The following is a 17,229-nucleotide window of genomic DNA, read 5'->3' on the forward strand; positions in this document are numbered from 1 at the left end:
CTGGGGGCGGGAGTGGGGAGCAGCTCTGACAAAGGCCCCGTCCAGGCCAGCCTGGCCGGGGGTCCACGGCGCCAAGCAGCCGGCGCATGCCCGCCACGCTCCCCCAGCGAGCTCAGGACCACCACACCTTCCTACCCAGAGCCTGCCCGGCTCCACTTAGCCCAACTCCCCACGGACTCCCCAGCCGAGCTAATGAGAGGCTCCCCAGCTGGCCACATATAAAAATGCATTTCATAAGTCTTTAAAATGCGGGGAAATTCACCACAGACTTAGCGAGACTTTTCTGCTCTTTTTAAAATGCCTCCAGGTCCCCATCAGGGAGATGAGGGGCTTGGGGCTCAAGCACAAAAGGTGGCCGGCACCAGCCAAGCCGGCCTGGAGCCACCAGGTGCACGGGCTGCTACAGCCATGGGAACCACATGGCACCCTCCCCTACGGGGACCACTCAAGGAAGGACCCAGGGAGAGGGACAGTCTCTGTGGCCTTGGTTCGGGAACTGAAAGGAGTTAGAAGGTGCCAGAAACCCCAACTAAAAACCCCCAAGCAGAAAAAAAAGCACCCACAGAGACCCTCCCTGCGAGGCAGCTACAAGGCCAAGGCCGAAAAGCTGCCCACTAGGGGTGCAAAAGAGGAATGGGTTTTTAAAAGAATTGTTTCATTATTTGAAAGACAGAGTGACAGAGGGAAAGAGAGGGAAGGACAGAAAGAGAGAGATCTTCCATCCACTTGTTCACTCCCCAAGATGGCTGGAACAGCAAGGGCTGGGCCAGGCCAAGGCAAGGAGCCCGGAACTCCATCCGGGTGTCTCACGTGGGTGGCAGGAACCCAAGTACTTGGGCCATTGTCTGCTGCCTCCCAGGTGCATTAGCAGGAAGCTGGATCGGAAGCAGAGCAGCCTGGACTCAAAGCAGCGCTCCAATATGGGATGCCAGCGTCACTCCCAAGGGACAGCTTGTCCCCAGCGGCTCCAGAGAACCACAGTAGCAGTTCCCGTGCACTCCAGAACCTGGGGCCAGGCACTAAGGCAGATGGTGACACGGGTCCAAGGATCACACGAAACTCGGGTCTAACAGGTGCTGGCCCACGGTGGCCTCGACCCCAGGCCTGCTCTGGATGGAAGGTCACTTCTACAGGAGCAGAGCTGGAAGAGGGGCCGGGAGCAGGCAAGCAGTGGGAACAGGAGATGCCAGCGGCCATGGGTGAGCTTCTGTGACGCAGCTGCAGCCACAAACTGGGCGCTGACGGGCATAGTGGGGCGGGCAGACTGAGGGCAGGCTGGACCCGGCCGAGCGGCCTCCACTCCCCATGGCTAAAGGCCGGGTCAGCAGACAGTCCATCCTGGGCTGCGGGGCACGAGGGCTGTCACTGACCGGGAATGGGGACCCCGGCCACACTTCCCATCCCACCCCGCACCCATAAGACACTGAGCGGCTTCAGAGCACCCTTCCCAAGGAGCCCCCAAAACCCCAGATGATGAGTCTCATCTCGGGCAGCTCCCAGAGCCTGACCATAGGCCCCTCCCCATGAAAATGACCCCTAAGCGCACACCCACGTGGGAAGGGTCTCTGAGCAGCTTTCCAGGCCTGGCCGTCTCCAGAATGTGCACCTCCTCTTCTTGCCAGCAGCGCCTGGGAGAACGGGGTCTCCTCACCATCCTCCCAGGGGCAGGCGTGGCCCACATCCCCTACCAGGGTGCCTGCGTTCCAGCCCTGGCCCCAGCCCCCAGTTCCAGCTAATGCACACCCTGAGAGGCAGCAGTGATGCTCCCGTTGTTGGACCCTTGCCATTCATGCGGGGGGCTGGACTGAGTTCCCAGCTTCAGCCTGACCAGGTCCCAGCCATGGCAGGCGTCTGGGGAGAGAACCAGCTGGTGGGCACTCTCTCTATATATATATATATCTGTCTCCTTTCTCTGTCACTCAAATAAGTAAGAGCTTGTTTGCAAAGTGTTTGTACAGACTCCCCCCACCTGATGCAGCACTCTCCTGGGCCCAGAGCTGATGCCCCTCCCCAGGTCTCTGGGAGCCTCTCCCTCAGGTAGGTCTGCCGGCTGCAGCTGAGCGGCCAAAACCATGCATCCACGTAGGAGCTGCCTGGGTTCCAGTCCCTGCTCTGGGGCTGGCACTGTGGCACAGTGACGCCGACATCCCGACTGAGTCCCGGCTGCTCTGCTGCCAACCCAGCTCCCTGCTGATGCACCTGGGAAAGCAGTGGAAGACAAACCAAGTGTTTAGGCCCCTGCACCCACATGCCAGACCTAGATGGAGTTGCATGCTACTGGCTTCAGCCTGGCCCACCCTTGGCCATTGCCACCATTTAGGGAGTAAACCAGCAGATGGAAGACCTTTCTCTCTCTCTCTCTCTCTCTCTTCTCCCGCTTTTCTCTGTAACTCTATCTTTAAATAAGTACATATTTTCAAAAATATTCTAATTTGATTGTGCCAAGGGGCGCACACACATCTGAACTACTAAAAGCCATTGCATTGTACACTTTAAAAGGTGAATTGAATGATGTGTGAATCACACTTCAATGAAGCCACTTTAAAAAGACAGGCGTTGCTGTTTTCTTTTACATCAGACAACTTCATAAGAAAACCCAGCTTTCTGGCTTCTCTTTTAAGAACTCAGAAGCTCTGGCAATTCTGGGGCCCTGTCCCCCCACAACACAGCAGTGGGACGGAGCGGTGGCTGCCATTTGAGCAGGGCTGTGTCGCCGTGGAGCTCAGCCCTCCCCAACCTACACACTCCCCTGCGCCAGCCGCAGGCCTCAGGTGACCCTGTGGGGACCGCCCATCTGCACAGGACTTCCACACTCCTGAGAGTCTGACCAGTCACCATGGCAAGGCAGATGACCCACGAATGACCCAAGATCCCGTACAAAATGCATCTGCACACCTCCCCTGCATGCCCAGAGGCAACTGTGCCCCCCCACCCCACACTGGTGAATCCAGCTTAAACCATTCTGGAAGGGCCGGCCCCCACCCACCCCGCCTGCATTTTATGGGTAAGGAAAATCGGAATCCAGCGGGAGAGGGTTTGCCAGCAACCCACTCCTGACTCTGAGAGCAGTGCTCCTTCCCAGGGCTCTGCCATCAGCAGCCCAGGCGCCCCCCACCCCCGCCACGCACGCCCCCTCCCCAGGCCATCACATCGCTCCCTTCTCTGTAGGCAGACCAAGCTCTCCATCACTGTCAAGGCCCTAGCTCGAGGGCACGGATGGAGCAGGCCGGGTCGGTCCTGAGGGCAGGCAGTCCCAGGGTCCGCCCAGCAGGGGAGGCCGAGGGAGGCCAGGGCTGAGTGCCGCCTTGCTCTCCATCACACTCCCAGCGCTGGGGCGCAGGGCTCCAGGGCGCGGACACATGCAAAGCCAACTCCTCAGCCGGCTGGCTCCCCACAGAAGAGGGGCGGGCCCCACCTCCCAGCTCTCACCCTCCTTCCAGAGAGAGCACGCTCGGCCACGGCCACCTGCCGTCGCCTGGATGGCCACAGCTTCAGGCCTCCTCTCAGCTCTCCACCTCCCGATACCACGTAGTGAGCAGGTTAAGCCACAGGCTGTGGCTTTCTCTGGGAAGACCCAGGTTCAAGTCTCCACTCCAGCGCCACCAGGCTGGGGACCGTGGCTCGGCTACTATCCTGCTCCCAGCCTCCCTCCCTTGGCCGCCAACTCAGGATGGTGAGTGGCAGCCATGGTGCCAAGGGTGGCTGGGGAGGTTTTGCTCCCCCCATAATCTTCTTTGGCACCGGTCCCCATTCTCTGATGTGGCTAAGTGACATTTCCTCGGTCTGATGAAAAGTATTAGACAAAAGCAGCTTCACCCAGCCTTTGGCCCTGGCTTCCACCAGATGGCCGCCCCGAGCCAGTCCCCAGAGGGCTCACAGAGCGGCTGCCGGAACGCACACCCGCCTCCCAGAGCTGTGCTGGGGGGTGGGGGGGCGCTGAAGGTGCAGGGCCCCTCCGGGCCTCCACGTCCCACAGAAATGCTCAGTGAAGCCACATCACCTGTCTGCAGGGCTGCCTCGCACGCTGGCTTTGTCCTGCCACCCAGGATTGGAGCTGGCTCACACAAGTCCCTTGCTTGGGGAAACACAAGCTGATTTTAATAGCCAAAGTCCAACAGAACTGGGAAGGAAAATTCACCTCGTGCATTCACTATATAAATCCCAGCAGAAAGGGGGGCAAAGGAAAAAACAACCTCTGGGCTGGCTGTGGGCTCCCCACGGCCCCTTCCCCTCACCGAGCAGATAATCCAAAGAACAACCACAGCCATGAAGTCCCCCGAGGCCAGAGGGGGCCCACAAGGAGTGTGCATCTTCCGGACATGCATGCAGGGGATGCTCAGTTCTTGGCTGGAAATGGGAAGATCCCACAAGGGCCGCCCCTCCCAGGCAGCCCCGAGAGGCCCGAAGGCTGAGCGCCCCGCCCCAACCACCCCCCCACCCCGCCCTGAACTCACAGACCTGCAAGCAGGCAGAGCTCCCACCGGGGCCTTCTGCGGACGGACAGGAGACGCGCCACCAGCTTAGGGAGGCAGCCTGGGTGCTGTGCCGCCCAGCAAGGGGCTCTCCATCCACCACAGCCACTGCCCGGACCTCCCGGCTCGTCCCTTCTGCCCTCGTGGCCCACAGCAGCCTGGGAAAGCAGCTGGGAGGGGGCCTCACATATACAACACCGGGCTGGGTCTGGGGTTGGGGGCACCGCGGGGATCCTCTCCCGAGCCTGGCGGCAGTCCGAGCACACGCACCCCACCCCGGCCAGCAGGCCTGGGCTGCTGTGACATGGAACTCTGCAACCTCACTGTGTTTCCCCCAGCCTCCGATCCTACCCAGTGCTGACCCCAGGCCCGGCCCGGCCCTAGACTCCATCCCCCTCGAATATGAGCACTCCCTACCATTCTGGGTCGGACGAGGCCCCTCCCCATGGAGGGGGCCCCTGTCACCAAGACCAGGACCCCTGCAGATGCAGCCGTGCCTAAGCCTGGAGCAAGCCCTGGACAGGGAATCCAGGGACCTGGGTTTGAGAGCTGACTCCCCTTCTGTCCAGTCGACACCAGCATTTCCCAAATTTCACTTATTCTTGAAAACTTTCCTGATCTTTACTGTTTGGCAGTTGTCTTGTTGATTCAGTGTTTTCAGACAAATTAATGGCGCATCCTCGTAAGTAGTAAATGTCTATAAAATCATGTTAAATAGGTAACTAACAAAAATGTTCATATGCTTGAGGCCTAAAAACACATTTTTTTTAAATACTGACCCAGAGCAAATCTCTCTTCTTACACCAGGCGCCACAGGTAGAAGCGGGGATTCCACTCCAGCACTCCCCAGACCGTAAGAGTCCACAGGCTGGGGCTGGCATCACGGTGCAGCGGGGAAGTCACCACGTGGGACACTTGCATCCCACATCGGAGTGCCCGCTGCAGGTCCTGGCTACTGCACACTCCAGCCACAGCCTCCTGCTACCATGCCTGGGAGGTGGCAGGTGACGGCCCAGGTACCTGGGTTCCTGCCAGCCGTGTAGGAGACCCGGATGGGGTTCCTGGTTCTTGGCTTCAGCCTGGCCCAGCCCCAGCAGTTGTGGATATTTGCGGCAGGCAGTGAACCAGCAAATGCAAGATATTTTCTCTCTTTCTATCCCCTCCCCCACATCCCATCTCTGTGCCACTCTGCCTCTCAAATAATTAAATAAACTTTTAAAAAAGATTCTACAATAGGGCCAGCATTGTGGCGTACTGGGATAAGCTGCCGCCTGCCACACCAGCATCCCATACGGGTGCTGGTTCGAGTCCCAGCTGCTCTACTTGCTATCCAGCTCCCTGCTAATGAGCCTGGGAAAGCAGCAGAGGAAGCCCTAAGTCCTTGGGCCCTTGCACTCACATGGGAGACCCATATGAAGCTCTTGGGTCCTGACTTCAGCCTGACCCAGCTCTGGCTGTTACAGCCATTTGGGGAATGAACCAGCAGATAGAAGATTTCTCCCCCCGCCCCCTACCATAGCTCTGCCTTTCAAATAAATAAAATAAATCTTAAGAAAAAAAATTCTACAAGACTGGGTTCCTATTGCATGAGGAATCCAGAGGGAGCTGGTCAGATCCCGGGCAAGGCCCAGCACAGAGGACAAGTAGGGAACCTGGCGCCTGTAGGACAGGGAGCTGGACGCATCGTAGCCCCCACGCCATAGCTTCCAAGGACCCCAAATCCAGCTCTAATCGCAAGCTGGAAGTTACAGAATATTACAGTTAGAGAGACCTCATTCATCCACCTGCTTCTCCAGCTGGGAAACTGAGGCACAGAAGAGAAGGCAAGCACAAGTGCCCTGACTCTGGGTGTCCTGTGACCCCCCCTCCCCAAGGCATGAGAGCTGCAGCCCTGAGAGAGCCAAGGATTCTGATTTCAAAGTCTAACGAAAGTGGTTTGTCTGCAACTAGACTGGAACCAGGGTGCAGCGGTGCCCCGAGCAGGGAGCTGCAAGGCCTGAGCAATGGGGGAGGCACGCCCACCCAGTGGCGCCCACACAGAGGGAACACGGCCCTGCGGAGAACACGGGCGTACGAGCCTCCGTCTGTAACGGATTTTATTGGCCATATGGAACTGATGGGAAACTGTGTAGTACGGTGTAGCTTGCACTGGAGAGAGGACCGGTGATGCAACCACACCGTTTCCATAACCAGCTGGGTGGCTTCTAAGTCCGCGACCAGCACCCCCATCCCCCATCCCCCAGCCGCTCGCCCACCAGCCCCGGCCATTTACCTGCTGCGGTCACGGAGGAATCCCAGGCCAGCGAGAAGTCCGAGGCCTCCCCCTCTTCAACTGCAAGAGAGAACAGAGACAGCCTGTGAGTTCTCAGGCTGCACCAACAGGCCATCGCAGTGGCGCACAGGGCGAGGGAGCAGACACATTGGTGGGGCCCTTATCACGATACTTGGATTAGGGAGAGAGGGCACAAAGGCTTCTGGGGGTTTCACAGAGCTGTAAAAGGATCAGAACAAAACAAGAACAGCAGATAAGTCACAGTTTCCCCATCCCAGTGCTCCGGACAGACATCACCAATCGATCACAGCAGTGCCCCGAACCAGATGCAGCATCAGGATCTTTATCTGCCCAGGGCTGCAGGCATCATTATCTGCAGTCCCGAGACTTCCACCGGAGATGAAGCCATCAGCCACTCATGGGAATAAAGCAAAGACTTAACAAAGCTCCTTGATCCTGCAAACATCACCCTCCTCCCTCACCCCGATCCAGCACCACTGAGACAGGGAGGTTTCCGGGATTATTCCAAGAAACCCACAGGGCTGCTATCAGAGGTGCTTAGTCCCTGTGCTGACACCTGACACGCAGGGGCCAGCTCTCCCATGGTGAGCAGGTAGGAGCACTGCAACTCAGGGGCCAGAGACATCAGTGGGCAACTCTGGCCCAGATCCCACAGAACGAGGCTGGACAGGGCTGGAACACCCCCCCACCCCCACCCCCACCCCAACACGCAGGTGGAGGCCGCACACAGAGAACACGGAGAAACACTCTCCAGTACAATAACGCTCTTGTCCTGGAATTCAGCCCAGCCTGGGGCACACAATAATGTCAGAGCCGGGTTACGGACTTTGTAAATGGAACTTTGTTTAAGCCAAAAATGTGCACACATGCTATTTTTCAGACTTAACAGGCTCTGAAGCTCCACGCACGTGCAGGCTGAAGCCACCACACCCCTCCTGGTTCTCTCTGCACCGTCGACGTGACCACCGGCGCCACATGGGTGCACTGCGTGAGCCCGGCCTGTGCAGAGAGCTCACCAGCTGTCCCTGGGTTTAATCTTCCTAAGAGACTCTCAGAGAGGTGACAGGAGTGGCCTGAGGTCTTACAGCAAGGCAGGGCCCATGCAGAGCTCAGCTCAAACCCAGTCTCAAAGGCTGCTTCCAAAACCTTGAAATACTAGGGCACGAAGGATGCTGTCCAGAACCCTAGCCACTGGGGACTGGAAAGCAGCAGCCCCAGCCCACTGCCTGCCAGGCAGGTGCACAGCGTGCTGGGCGGGCAGCCGGTGAGAGGAGCGAGCAGACCGGCTGTGGTCAGAATCAGGGTTCCAGCACCTGGCAGAGCCTGGTTTAAATCCCAGCTCTGCCCCTTACGAACCCAATGACCTTGAGCAAATTAACTAACTTCTGGGCTTCCGATTCACCTTCTCAAAAATGGGCTAATAACGGTCCCCAAGCCACAGTGGTGTTGGCAGGATTGTGTGATGACAGCTGCATGGCCCCATGCACTGCGCCTGGACAGGACAACTGTCCCATCGGCACCCACAAGGGCTGTCGCCTGCAGGCCCCCTGAACGGGGCATCTGCTCCGGGGTCTGACCTCCCCCTGCCCCCAGCCTCACAGAACACCTGTCTTTAACCCTTAAGAAAAAGCAGGTGCAAAAGGGGCCACACACACCCTGAGAGCATGGAGTCAGAACCGTGACAATGAAACACAGGATGCAAGGGCCACTTGGGCAGGCAGGGAGCAAAGCCACTGCCTGGATCAGCAGGTTACGGCCCAGGTGGGTTTTCAAATGCACGGCTTCGTCTGTATACGAATCAAGACCTTGTGTCAGATAGAGGAGACGGGTCCACCCAGGGAGCCTCGGAAACACAGGCGCCTGAGGCTCCCAGCAGTCAGGAACAAGGAGACATCACAGCCCTCACATTCCTCCGTCTACTTAGGTACATGCGCGTGCACACACACACACATACATACACACATACACACCCACACATACACACACAGCTTCTGTGGAGAGAGAACCACCCACATGTGAGGGCCCCTCCCTGCCACTGTGTTGGACCCTGCGTGGGTTACTCTATCTGGTCAAGCACCGGTGCCAGGATATTCCCGGGTGACCTCAGCTCTCCCTCTGGCCCATGTGCACCGGGGTACCAGGATGAACAGCCCCACACTTGGGCCCACGACTCTGAGCTTGGGGGTGTCCCCAAAACACCAAGTCCTGTCCTGGCAAAGATCTGCCTCCAACTGTGATGGGAAAGAGAAAGGGAATATGCCCAGGATTCCCCCCACAGCAGGGACCACCCCATTCTGGAGTCGCCGGACACCAGGGCCTGCTGGGGAGGTTCAGCATGGTAGGCGCCACTACGGACTGGGGGGTCCCTCAGCTCCGAGGGCTGCACCCCGTGGAAGGGCTGTGGGTCACCAATACACATCCCCAGGGCAGGGGGCATCCACCCCGCTCACATGCGAGCCCCCTGCCCACAGTGGGTGTGCCGAAGTGCCTGTACCCACTCTTGATGAAGCCAAGGACCGCCCAAACCAGACCCTGGCACAGGGCCCAGGGTCACCGACAATGCAAGGGCGAAGACTGAGTCTGTGACAATGACATTACCTGCAGGGACAGCAGGCTCAGAGAAAGGGAGGCCCCACGGGCAGCTGGAGCCAGCCACTCGCCAGGATGGCCCAAGCCCACCACCACTGGTGGGCACCACCTGGGGGCCTGAGCTGCGAGCATTCTGCTGTGGGTCAGCCAGGGGCAGGGCGGGCAGCACCCCTGACGGAGGGGCTGCCCTGTTGACGGGGGCTTCCAAAGGTTCCACCCTCACTGTGTCATTTAGAAGGTTCTTGGTCCCACTGAGATCAAGATAGGCACTCCCGCCTGCTCAGTTTCAAAGGGGACTCAGGGACACCCACTGCTGCGGATGGTGGGCGTCTAGGTGGGGGTCTGGTGACCAGCGTGTGTGCACAGGACTAGCATGTGAGCACAGAGAGATGCCAGCACGAGTGTGCATGGAGCAAGTGTGTGCAACAAAAACACAGACCGGGTGGGAGTGCACAGGGCCGGGCCCACAGCAGAGACCAATGGGCCCGGGTGCCAACAACACCCCAAGCCTAGGGGGCCCTTGGTGAGTACAAGTCCACTCCAGGACACTGGGAGGGGCTCCTGCAATGGGGTCCCCAGGTCCTGCATTTTTTGTAACATTGAAAAAGTAAGATCCATTGCCTGTTTAACACCATGGCATCTCCACTCCCATTCACCCCACTTCCCCTTGAGGGCTCATGTTGCATGTTGTGTCTCCGTCTCACGGGGACTCCAAAATGGCTTCAACATCCAGTCCCACAAACCAGCCCCCTAATGGAGCCAGGCAGTAGACTCAGGGACCCTATGACCAAATGTGTGCATGACCAAGAGCCTGTGGGATAGACAGGCTCTGGAGGGGCTGGCATTGTGGCACGGCAAGTTAGGCCCCTGCTTGCAACACTGGCATCTCCTATCAGAGAACAGGTTCGAGTCCCGGTGGTTCTGCTACCGATCCAGCTCTCTGCTAATGCACCTGGGAAGGCAGCAGAGGGTGGCCCTACTACCCACATGGGAGACCCGATGGAGTTCCTGGCTCCAGTCGCTGGCCTGACCCAGACATTTGGGGAGTGAACCAAGAAAACGGAAGATCTCTCCCCCACCCCACTCCAAACCACTCTGCTTTTCAAATAAATTTTTTTTTAAGAAGAAAGGGAGGGAGAAAAAAGGGAGGGGGGGAGAAAGGAAGGAAGGAAGAAGGAAGGAAAGAAGAGAAAAAGAGAGAAAGGCTCTGGACTTGCCCAAGGTCGCTAGCCAGGCAGCAGCTGCTCCGGCCCCTCCCCACCAGGCTTCACCTCCTGGTGCTGACCCCGTGACCTGAGCCTGCACCTGAGCGCCCTGCTCTGCCCCTCCAGACTGACCCCTCATTATGTCACTCATCTGTCTCTTCTCTTGGCGTTGATCCACCTCCCACCTCCCTCACTAGGCATGGACCCTGCCTGCCCCGTATCCCAGTGCAAACACTGTGAATAAGTCAACAGGACCAGGGGACACCCCAGCAAGCCTTGTTCTGAAGCAGGCATTGGGTACCATGGCTCCAGACCCACAGCCGTCCCCTTCCCATCCCCTCACCCTGCGGCCTCACTCACTCTGGCCCCTGCACAGCGGCCACACCTGCCCTGGCCTCCGGTGAGCATAAGCCACTCCAGGTGGCCACCCAAGCAAGTCACAGGGTGCAGCTGGGAGTGGCTCCTGCACACAGGGGAGCATCATCATGGCAACAAGGATGAGACCCTCACCCAGAGCCGGTGTGACTGCAATAAGGTGAACCCCAAAGGACTGCTGTCTGACCCAGCAGCCTGGCCAGGGACCCCTGCCAGGACCCTGTAGGTGTCTACAGCCTCTTGGCTCAACCATGGCCCACGGGACAGCGGGGCTAGGGAAGCGTGCAGTCCCTGGGGAGGGCTCCATGTGGTCCTCTCGGAAGTCCTACGTCCAGACCAGAGTTCTCAGTGATGGAAAGACAGGAACTATACAGGATCAGCTCTGACTATTCAGCATGGTCCCTGGAGTGAGCTAAGAAGGATTCTAATGGGGCCGGCACTGTGGGATAGCAGGTGAAGCCACTGCCTGTGGTGTAGGCATTCCGGTTCAAGTCCTGGCTGCTCCACTTGCAATCCAGCTCCCTGCTAATGGCCTGGGAAGGCAGTGGAGGATGCCCCAAGTGCTTGGCCCCTACAGCCACATGGCAGAGAAGGTGCAGGTCAGAGGCAAGAAAGCTTGGGGGCCAGGTTCCAGCGCAGAGTGCCCGGAGGCGAGTGAGACAGATACAAGACGGTGCTGGTCCCAGGGTCCCGGGAGGCCCCTAGCAAGGGCCCACAAGGTTCCCCTTCCAAACTCCAAAACCGACAGCAGGGCCAGCCTGGCTGTCCAAATCCCAGAAAGCTTCTGGCTGTCCGTGCAGATTTTGTCTAGGGAAAGGATCCTTGGTGTTTATCCAAAGATCTAACCCTGCCCCCAAAAAAGGCTTAAGGACCACAGGAGGACGGCCCTGTTTGGGGGGTGGTCTCTGCTGGCCCCGACACTGGCAGCGCTCTCGCTCTCGGGACCTAGTGAGTTCCTGAGCAGTGGGGGGTTAGGGTGGGGGGAATCACAATGCAAAGTAAAGGCTCTCTGTAGCCAGGGCTACAAACACCAAAGACCCCCACTGCCAGCCCCTCGGCTCGGAGCTCAGACCCTGGGAGAAGCCGAGACACCCAACAGGGTCACATCACAAGCCTCTTTCTTCAACATTCACAACTCACCAGGGCCAGTGCTGGAAAGAGAACAAGCTGACAACCTGAACCTGGACAAGCACAGGCCCCGGAGTGAGGACGGAGGAGGGTGGGCCCCTCGGACCCCCTCCTGCCCCTCTGCATCCGCAGCACCCCCACGTGCAGGTGGCTGGGCTGGTGTTAAAAGGAATGTGTTCCTAGACAACACGCCTCGTATCCAGAAGCTTTCTTCAAGGGCTTCAAAAATAAATAAAATAAAATAAATGCATTTAGAAGGCATGTGTTCCAAGGCTGGAGGCAAAACTGTTGATGGATTTATTGAGACGGTAGTGGATCTCCGAGTCAGCACTTCCGGAAGAGGCTTCCACGGGCTGTTCTGGCCACACCTGACTTTCCCCCCTAATCACTGACTTTGAAACCAACACTTGTGCACCAGGCAGCGCTGCTGGGAATTTCTCATGCGTCGTCGCCTAGGCCAATCCCAGGCAGACGGCTTAGAAGCCTAACCCCGGGGGCACTGTGGCAGAGCAGGTTAAGCCACCGCTTGAGACACCCGCAATCCCATATGAGAGCAAGAGTTCGAGTCCCAGCGACTCTGGGTGCTTCTGACCCAGTTTCTTGCTGATGCATCCTGAGAGACACAGGATGGTGGCTGGAACGCTCGGGCCCCTGCCGCCCACGAGGGAGACCCAGATGGAACACCCGGCTCCCGGCTGTGGACTGACCTAGCGTCACCACTGCGGGCATTTGGGGAGTGAACCAGTGGATAGAAAACCTCTCTCCCTCCTCTCTCTCTCCCTCCCTCCCTCCCATCCTCCCTCCCTCCCTCCGTTCCCCTCTCTGCCACTCTGCCTTTCAAATAAAATAAATAAATCTTTTAAAAAAAGAAGTTGAAATCACACTCAGTCATGGCTTCCCTGTTTCTCCTTTCCCTGCTAGGTATAACACAGGAAGTATAGAAGAACACCCTGTAACGGTCGCGAACCTCACAAGAAGTTGCTCCGCCCTCTACAGGACAAGGGAGCCTCGCAGCAGGCACAGAACAGAGCTCATTGGCCGTGGGTTCTGGAACAGGCCCATTCCACAGGGCCCCCCATTGCAGGCCAGCAGTTCGCAGGCCAAGTGCAGTCAACGCTCCCTGTCCCCTGGCTCCGCACCTGGTGGATTCAACTGCAAATCAAAACCAGTTGGGGCCGGTGCTGCGGCTCACTAGGCTAATCCTCCGCCTTGCGGCGCCGGCACACCAGGTTCTAGTCCCGGTCGGGGTGCTGGATTCTGTCCCGGTTGCCCCTCTTCCAGGCCAGCTCTCTGCTGTGGCCAGGGAGTGCAGTGGAGGATGGCCCAAGTACTTGGGCCCTGCACCCCATGGAAGACCAGGATAAGTACCTGGCTCCTGCCATCAGATCAGGGCGGTGCGCCGTCCGCACGCAGCGTGCTGGCCTCGGCGGCCATTGGAGGGTGAACCAATGGCAAAAGAAGACCTTTCTCGCTGTCTCTCTCTCTCTCTCACTGTCCACTCTGTCAAAAAAAAAAAAAAAAAAGTTTGGGGGGGGAGGCCGCTGTGGCACAGCAGATTAAAGCCCTGGCCTGAAGTGCCGGCATCCCATATGGGTGTCGGTTCTAGTCCCGGCTGCTCCACTTCCGATCCAGCTCTCTGCTAAGGCCTGGGAAAGCAGTAGAAGATGGTCCAAGTGCTTGGGCCTTTGCACCTGTGTGGGAGACCCGGAAGAAACTCCTGGCTCCTGGCTGCAGATCAGGGCAGCTCCAGCCATTGCAGCCAATTGGGGAGTGAACCAGCAGATGGAAGACCTCTCTCTCTCTGTCTCTACCTCTCTCTATAACTCTGTCTTTCAAATAAAAAATAAATCTTTAAAAAAAAAAAAAAACAGTTGGGGGACTGGCGTTGTCACGTAGCAGGTTAAAGCCACTGCCTGCGATTCCCACATCCCATACCAGAGCAGCGGTTTCAGTCCCGGCTGCTCCCTGCTAATGCACCTAGGAAAACAGCAGAAAGTGGCCCAAGTGCTTGGGCCCCTGCCACTCATGTGGGAGACCTGGATGCAGTTTCTGGCTCTTGGCTTCAGTCTGGAGCCCAGACTCTGGCTATTGCAGCCAACTGGGGAGTGAATCAGCGGATGAAGACCTCTCTCTCTCTGTAACTGCCTTTCAAGTACATACACAAATCTTTTTGAAAACAACTATTTGGGGGAAGAAAAGGGTGGTACTGAACATGTAGAGACTGTTTTTCGTTCTTATTCTTAAGCAATACAGTGTAGCAATGTGTATAGGTTCCTCTGTAGCAGAAGTGGTCTAGATGTAAAGCATGCAGGAGGACCCGGCTCATTCAATGCCAATACTGCGTCATTTTCTACAAGGGACTGGAGTATCCGTGGCTTTTGGTATAGGGGGCTCGGAGTGTAGGGGAGAGGCCTGGAACCAATCCCCCCGCTGACACCAAGGGACACCTGCCCCTGCTGCCCTCTGACTTGCAGCTCCTCTGTGACCCAGACAACAGGAGCCCCAACCTCACAGGCGTGTGGAGCAGACCCAGTGAGATGATGTTCCTACAGCTCACGGCTCCAGGTCAACACACCACCACTAGTAGCTCCCATTCCTGGGAAAACCCAAGCTTCTCCTGTCCCCCAGGGTCCTGGCTGGCCACTGGGCTTCCACCCCTCCTGCAGAGAGAGGGCGGCTGAGCTGTGCACACTGAGCCCAAGTGTCCCACCGAGAGCTGCCCCCTAACACACACACAAGGGCCCGGCCACAGCCACAGAGCCTTTGGAATCCTCCAGAGTCTACAGCCAAGTCCACGCGAGACCCCTGCCAGCTCATCCATCTCCCATCATCACCCCAACCCTAACACAACCCCAAAAGGAAGGGGTTAAGGAGGCAGCTGCTACAACCCCAGAAAAATCAGCAACCGGGCAGGAATTCTACTCCTCTGCTCCTCTCTCCCCCCACAAAAAGATGGTGATATAGGATGGCAGTGATATGGTGATGGTGATATGATGACGGTGATATGGTGATGGTGATATGTGGTGCTGACGGTGATATGATGGTGATGGTGATATAATGATGTGTAAAATAGGACACTGAATATGAAACACTTGGAGTTTTAAGTACTAGAAATGGGCATCTTAAGACAACTGGGGTAGGGGGAGCCGGCACTGTGGCGTAGCAGCCTGCGGTGCTGGCATCCCCTATGGGCGCCAGTTCGAGTCTCAGCTGCTCCACTTCTGATCCAGCTCTCTGCTGTGGCCTGGGAAAGCAGTGGAGGATGGCCCAAGTCCTTGGGTCCCTGCACCCACACGGGAGACCCAGAAGAAGCTCTTGGCTCCTGGCTTCGAATCGCGGCCAACTGGGGAGTGAACCAGTGGATGGAAGACCTCTCTCTCTCTCTCTCGCTCTCCCTCTGTTTCTCTGTAGCTCTGCCTTTCAGATAAATGAATAAATTAAAAAAAAAAAAAAAACCAGAGTGGCAAAGCCGTCCCTACCACACTGTCCTCAGCCACCGTGGACACCACTGGTCCACCAGGGTGCTTCCCATATTAGTCACTGATGCAGCTTCAAGGGCTCAACCAAGTGGAGCAGTTCTCCATCCTGGTCCTCAGAACTTCTTTCCCTGGGAGCACCTGGCATCACACACACACACACACACACACACACACACACTTTGCATACCACGTACACACACCCTACTCATGCTGTGTCTGACCCAGGCAGGAGAAGCCGTCTTCACCCAAAGCCCACCAAGCTGCTCCTTAAATCCCCCACCTTTCCGCTGAGGAAGGAGCCAGGGCCCAGGGCGTCTGCCGTCGGCTCACAGCGCAGGCACCGCCGTGGCCAGGCCTGGCTGCAGCTCAAAGACACAGAAGCAGAGGAAGGAAGGTGGGGCCGTGAACACCCAGCTCCTCGGCCCTCGTCCTGCGCCGGTGTGGCCCAACCAGGAGCAGGAACAGTGAAGGGGACAGAGGAGCACAAAGTCCGGGGGTGGGTGGAGGCTTGCGGAGCCCAGAGGCCGGAGCTGAGAAGCAGCAAGGCAACAAGGAGAAGGCCAGGTGCCCAGGGGGTGATGAAGCCAGCGCCACCTCTCTTCTTCCCTGGAAGACGCCCTCGCAGCCTTGCAGGAGGAGAGCCAGGCCTGGCTAGGAGGCAGCCCCTGGACTCCAACAAAAGCGCACACGGCCACAGCCTGCCACTCGGGGCAGTGCCAGGTGGGCGAGGACGCAGCCACTCACACAGCCTCCCGCCCCCTGTACCAGGCAGTTCAGCATCAGAGGCTTTGGCTGCCCCCAGAGTCGGGCTTTGCTGACCCACTTCCCAGAAGCAGAAACAGAGTCCCGCACAGGAGAGATGGCTAGCCTGGGGCCCCAGAGGAGGAACAGTGGCAGACCTGAAACCTCGGTGCCTAGACCTGGGACTCCCCAGACAGGCTTCCGGAGGGTCCACGAGCACTGGGCTGAGCGCTCATCGCCCTGGGCACTGCCTGTCTGAAATGCAGCCCCAGGCCAGCGAGGGCAGCATCCCCAAGGGGCTTGTTAGATGCTAAGACCCCACCCAGGCATTTGGGGGTGAGACCCAGGCCCTCCAGGTGATGTCTGCTGCAAGCCACAGCTGAGATCCACTGGCCTGAGCCTCTGCTTGTGACAAGCTCCTCTTCTAACCCCATTCCACAGATGGGAAAACTAAGACGAAGCAACCTGCCAAAGCCATGGAACTGGGAAGGCGTGGAGCCAGGGCTGGAATCCCTAACCCTTTGTTTTACCTCTGCCTCCAACCAGCAGAGCTCTGGTTCCCGATGGAGTAGGGGCAGCCTGTATGAGGCTGGACTCACTCTCTCTGTCTCCCCCCTCACCCAACACACCACGGTCTGAGCTCACGGAGAATTCGCAGGCTTTCTCAGAGGCCTCCCCCTGCACACAAGCTCCCCGGGCGACGTGGGAAGCCCGGGCAGAGCGAGGGTCAGGGAAAAGGTTCCCAGAAGAAGAGCAGCTCCGGTTTGCAGCTCGGGCCAACGGGAAGTCACAGAAGGGGACACTGCAAAACCTGGCGCAGCAGCGAGATGTGCGCGCTCAGCACGCGCTGGAGGGAGCGTACAGGGAGACAGGGGGCCTCCGGCTGCACCGGGAGGGGCTGGAACAGCGCACAAAGCCCCAGGGACCCCCAGCTGCCCCTTCCCATG

The 17,229-nt window shown here is 58.1% G+C and overlaps 1 protein-coding gene across 2 annotated transcripts in view; it reads right to left on the bottom strand.

Moving 5' to 3' along the window:
* Positions 1–17,229, bottom strand: part of ZNF423 (zinc finger protein 423) — a 327,810-nt gene that overhangs the window by 258,050 nt on the left and 52,531 nt on the right. For both annotated transcript variants that reach the window (XM_051833900.3, XM_051833899.3), the window contains exon 2: positions 6,745–6,804. In XM_051833900.3, coding sequence (XP_051689860.1) covers positions 6,745–6,804 — 60 coding nt within the window. The remainder of the gene's footprint in view (positions 1–6,744; positions 6,805–17,229) is intronic.

Source organism: Oryctolagus cuniculus, chromosome 18 (genome assembly GCF_051225735.1).
Source record: "Oryctolagus cuniculus isolate XC-2025 breed Fujian yellow rabbit chromosome 18, ASM5122573v1, whole genome shotgun sequence".
NCBI classification, from domain to species: Eukaryota; Metazoa; Chordata; class Mammalia; order Lagomorpha; family Leporidae; genus Oryctolagus; species Oryctolagus cuniculus.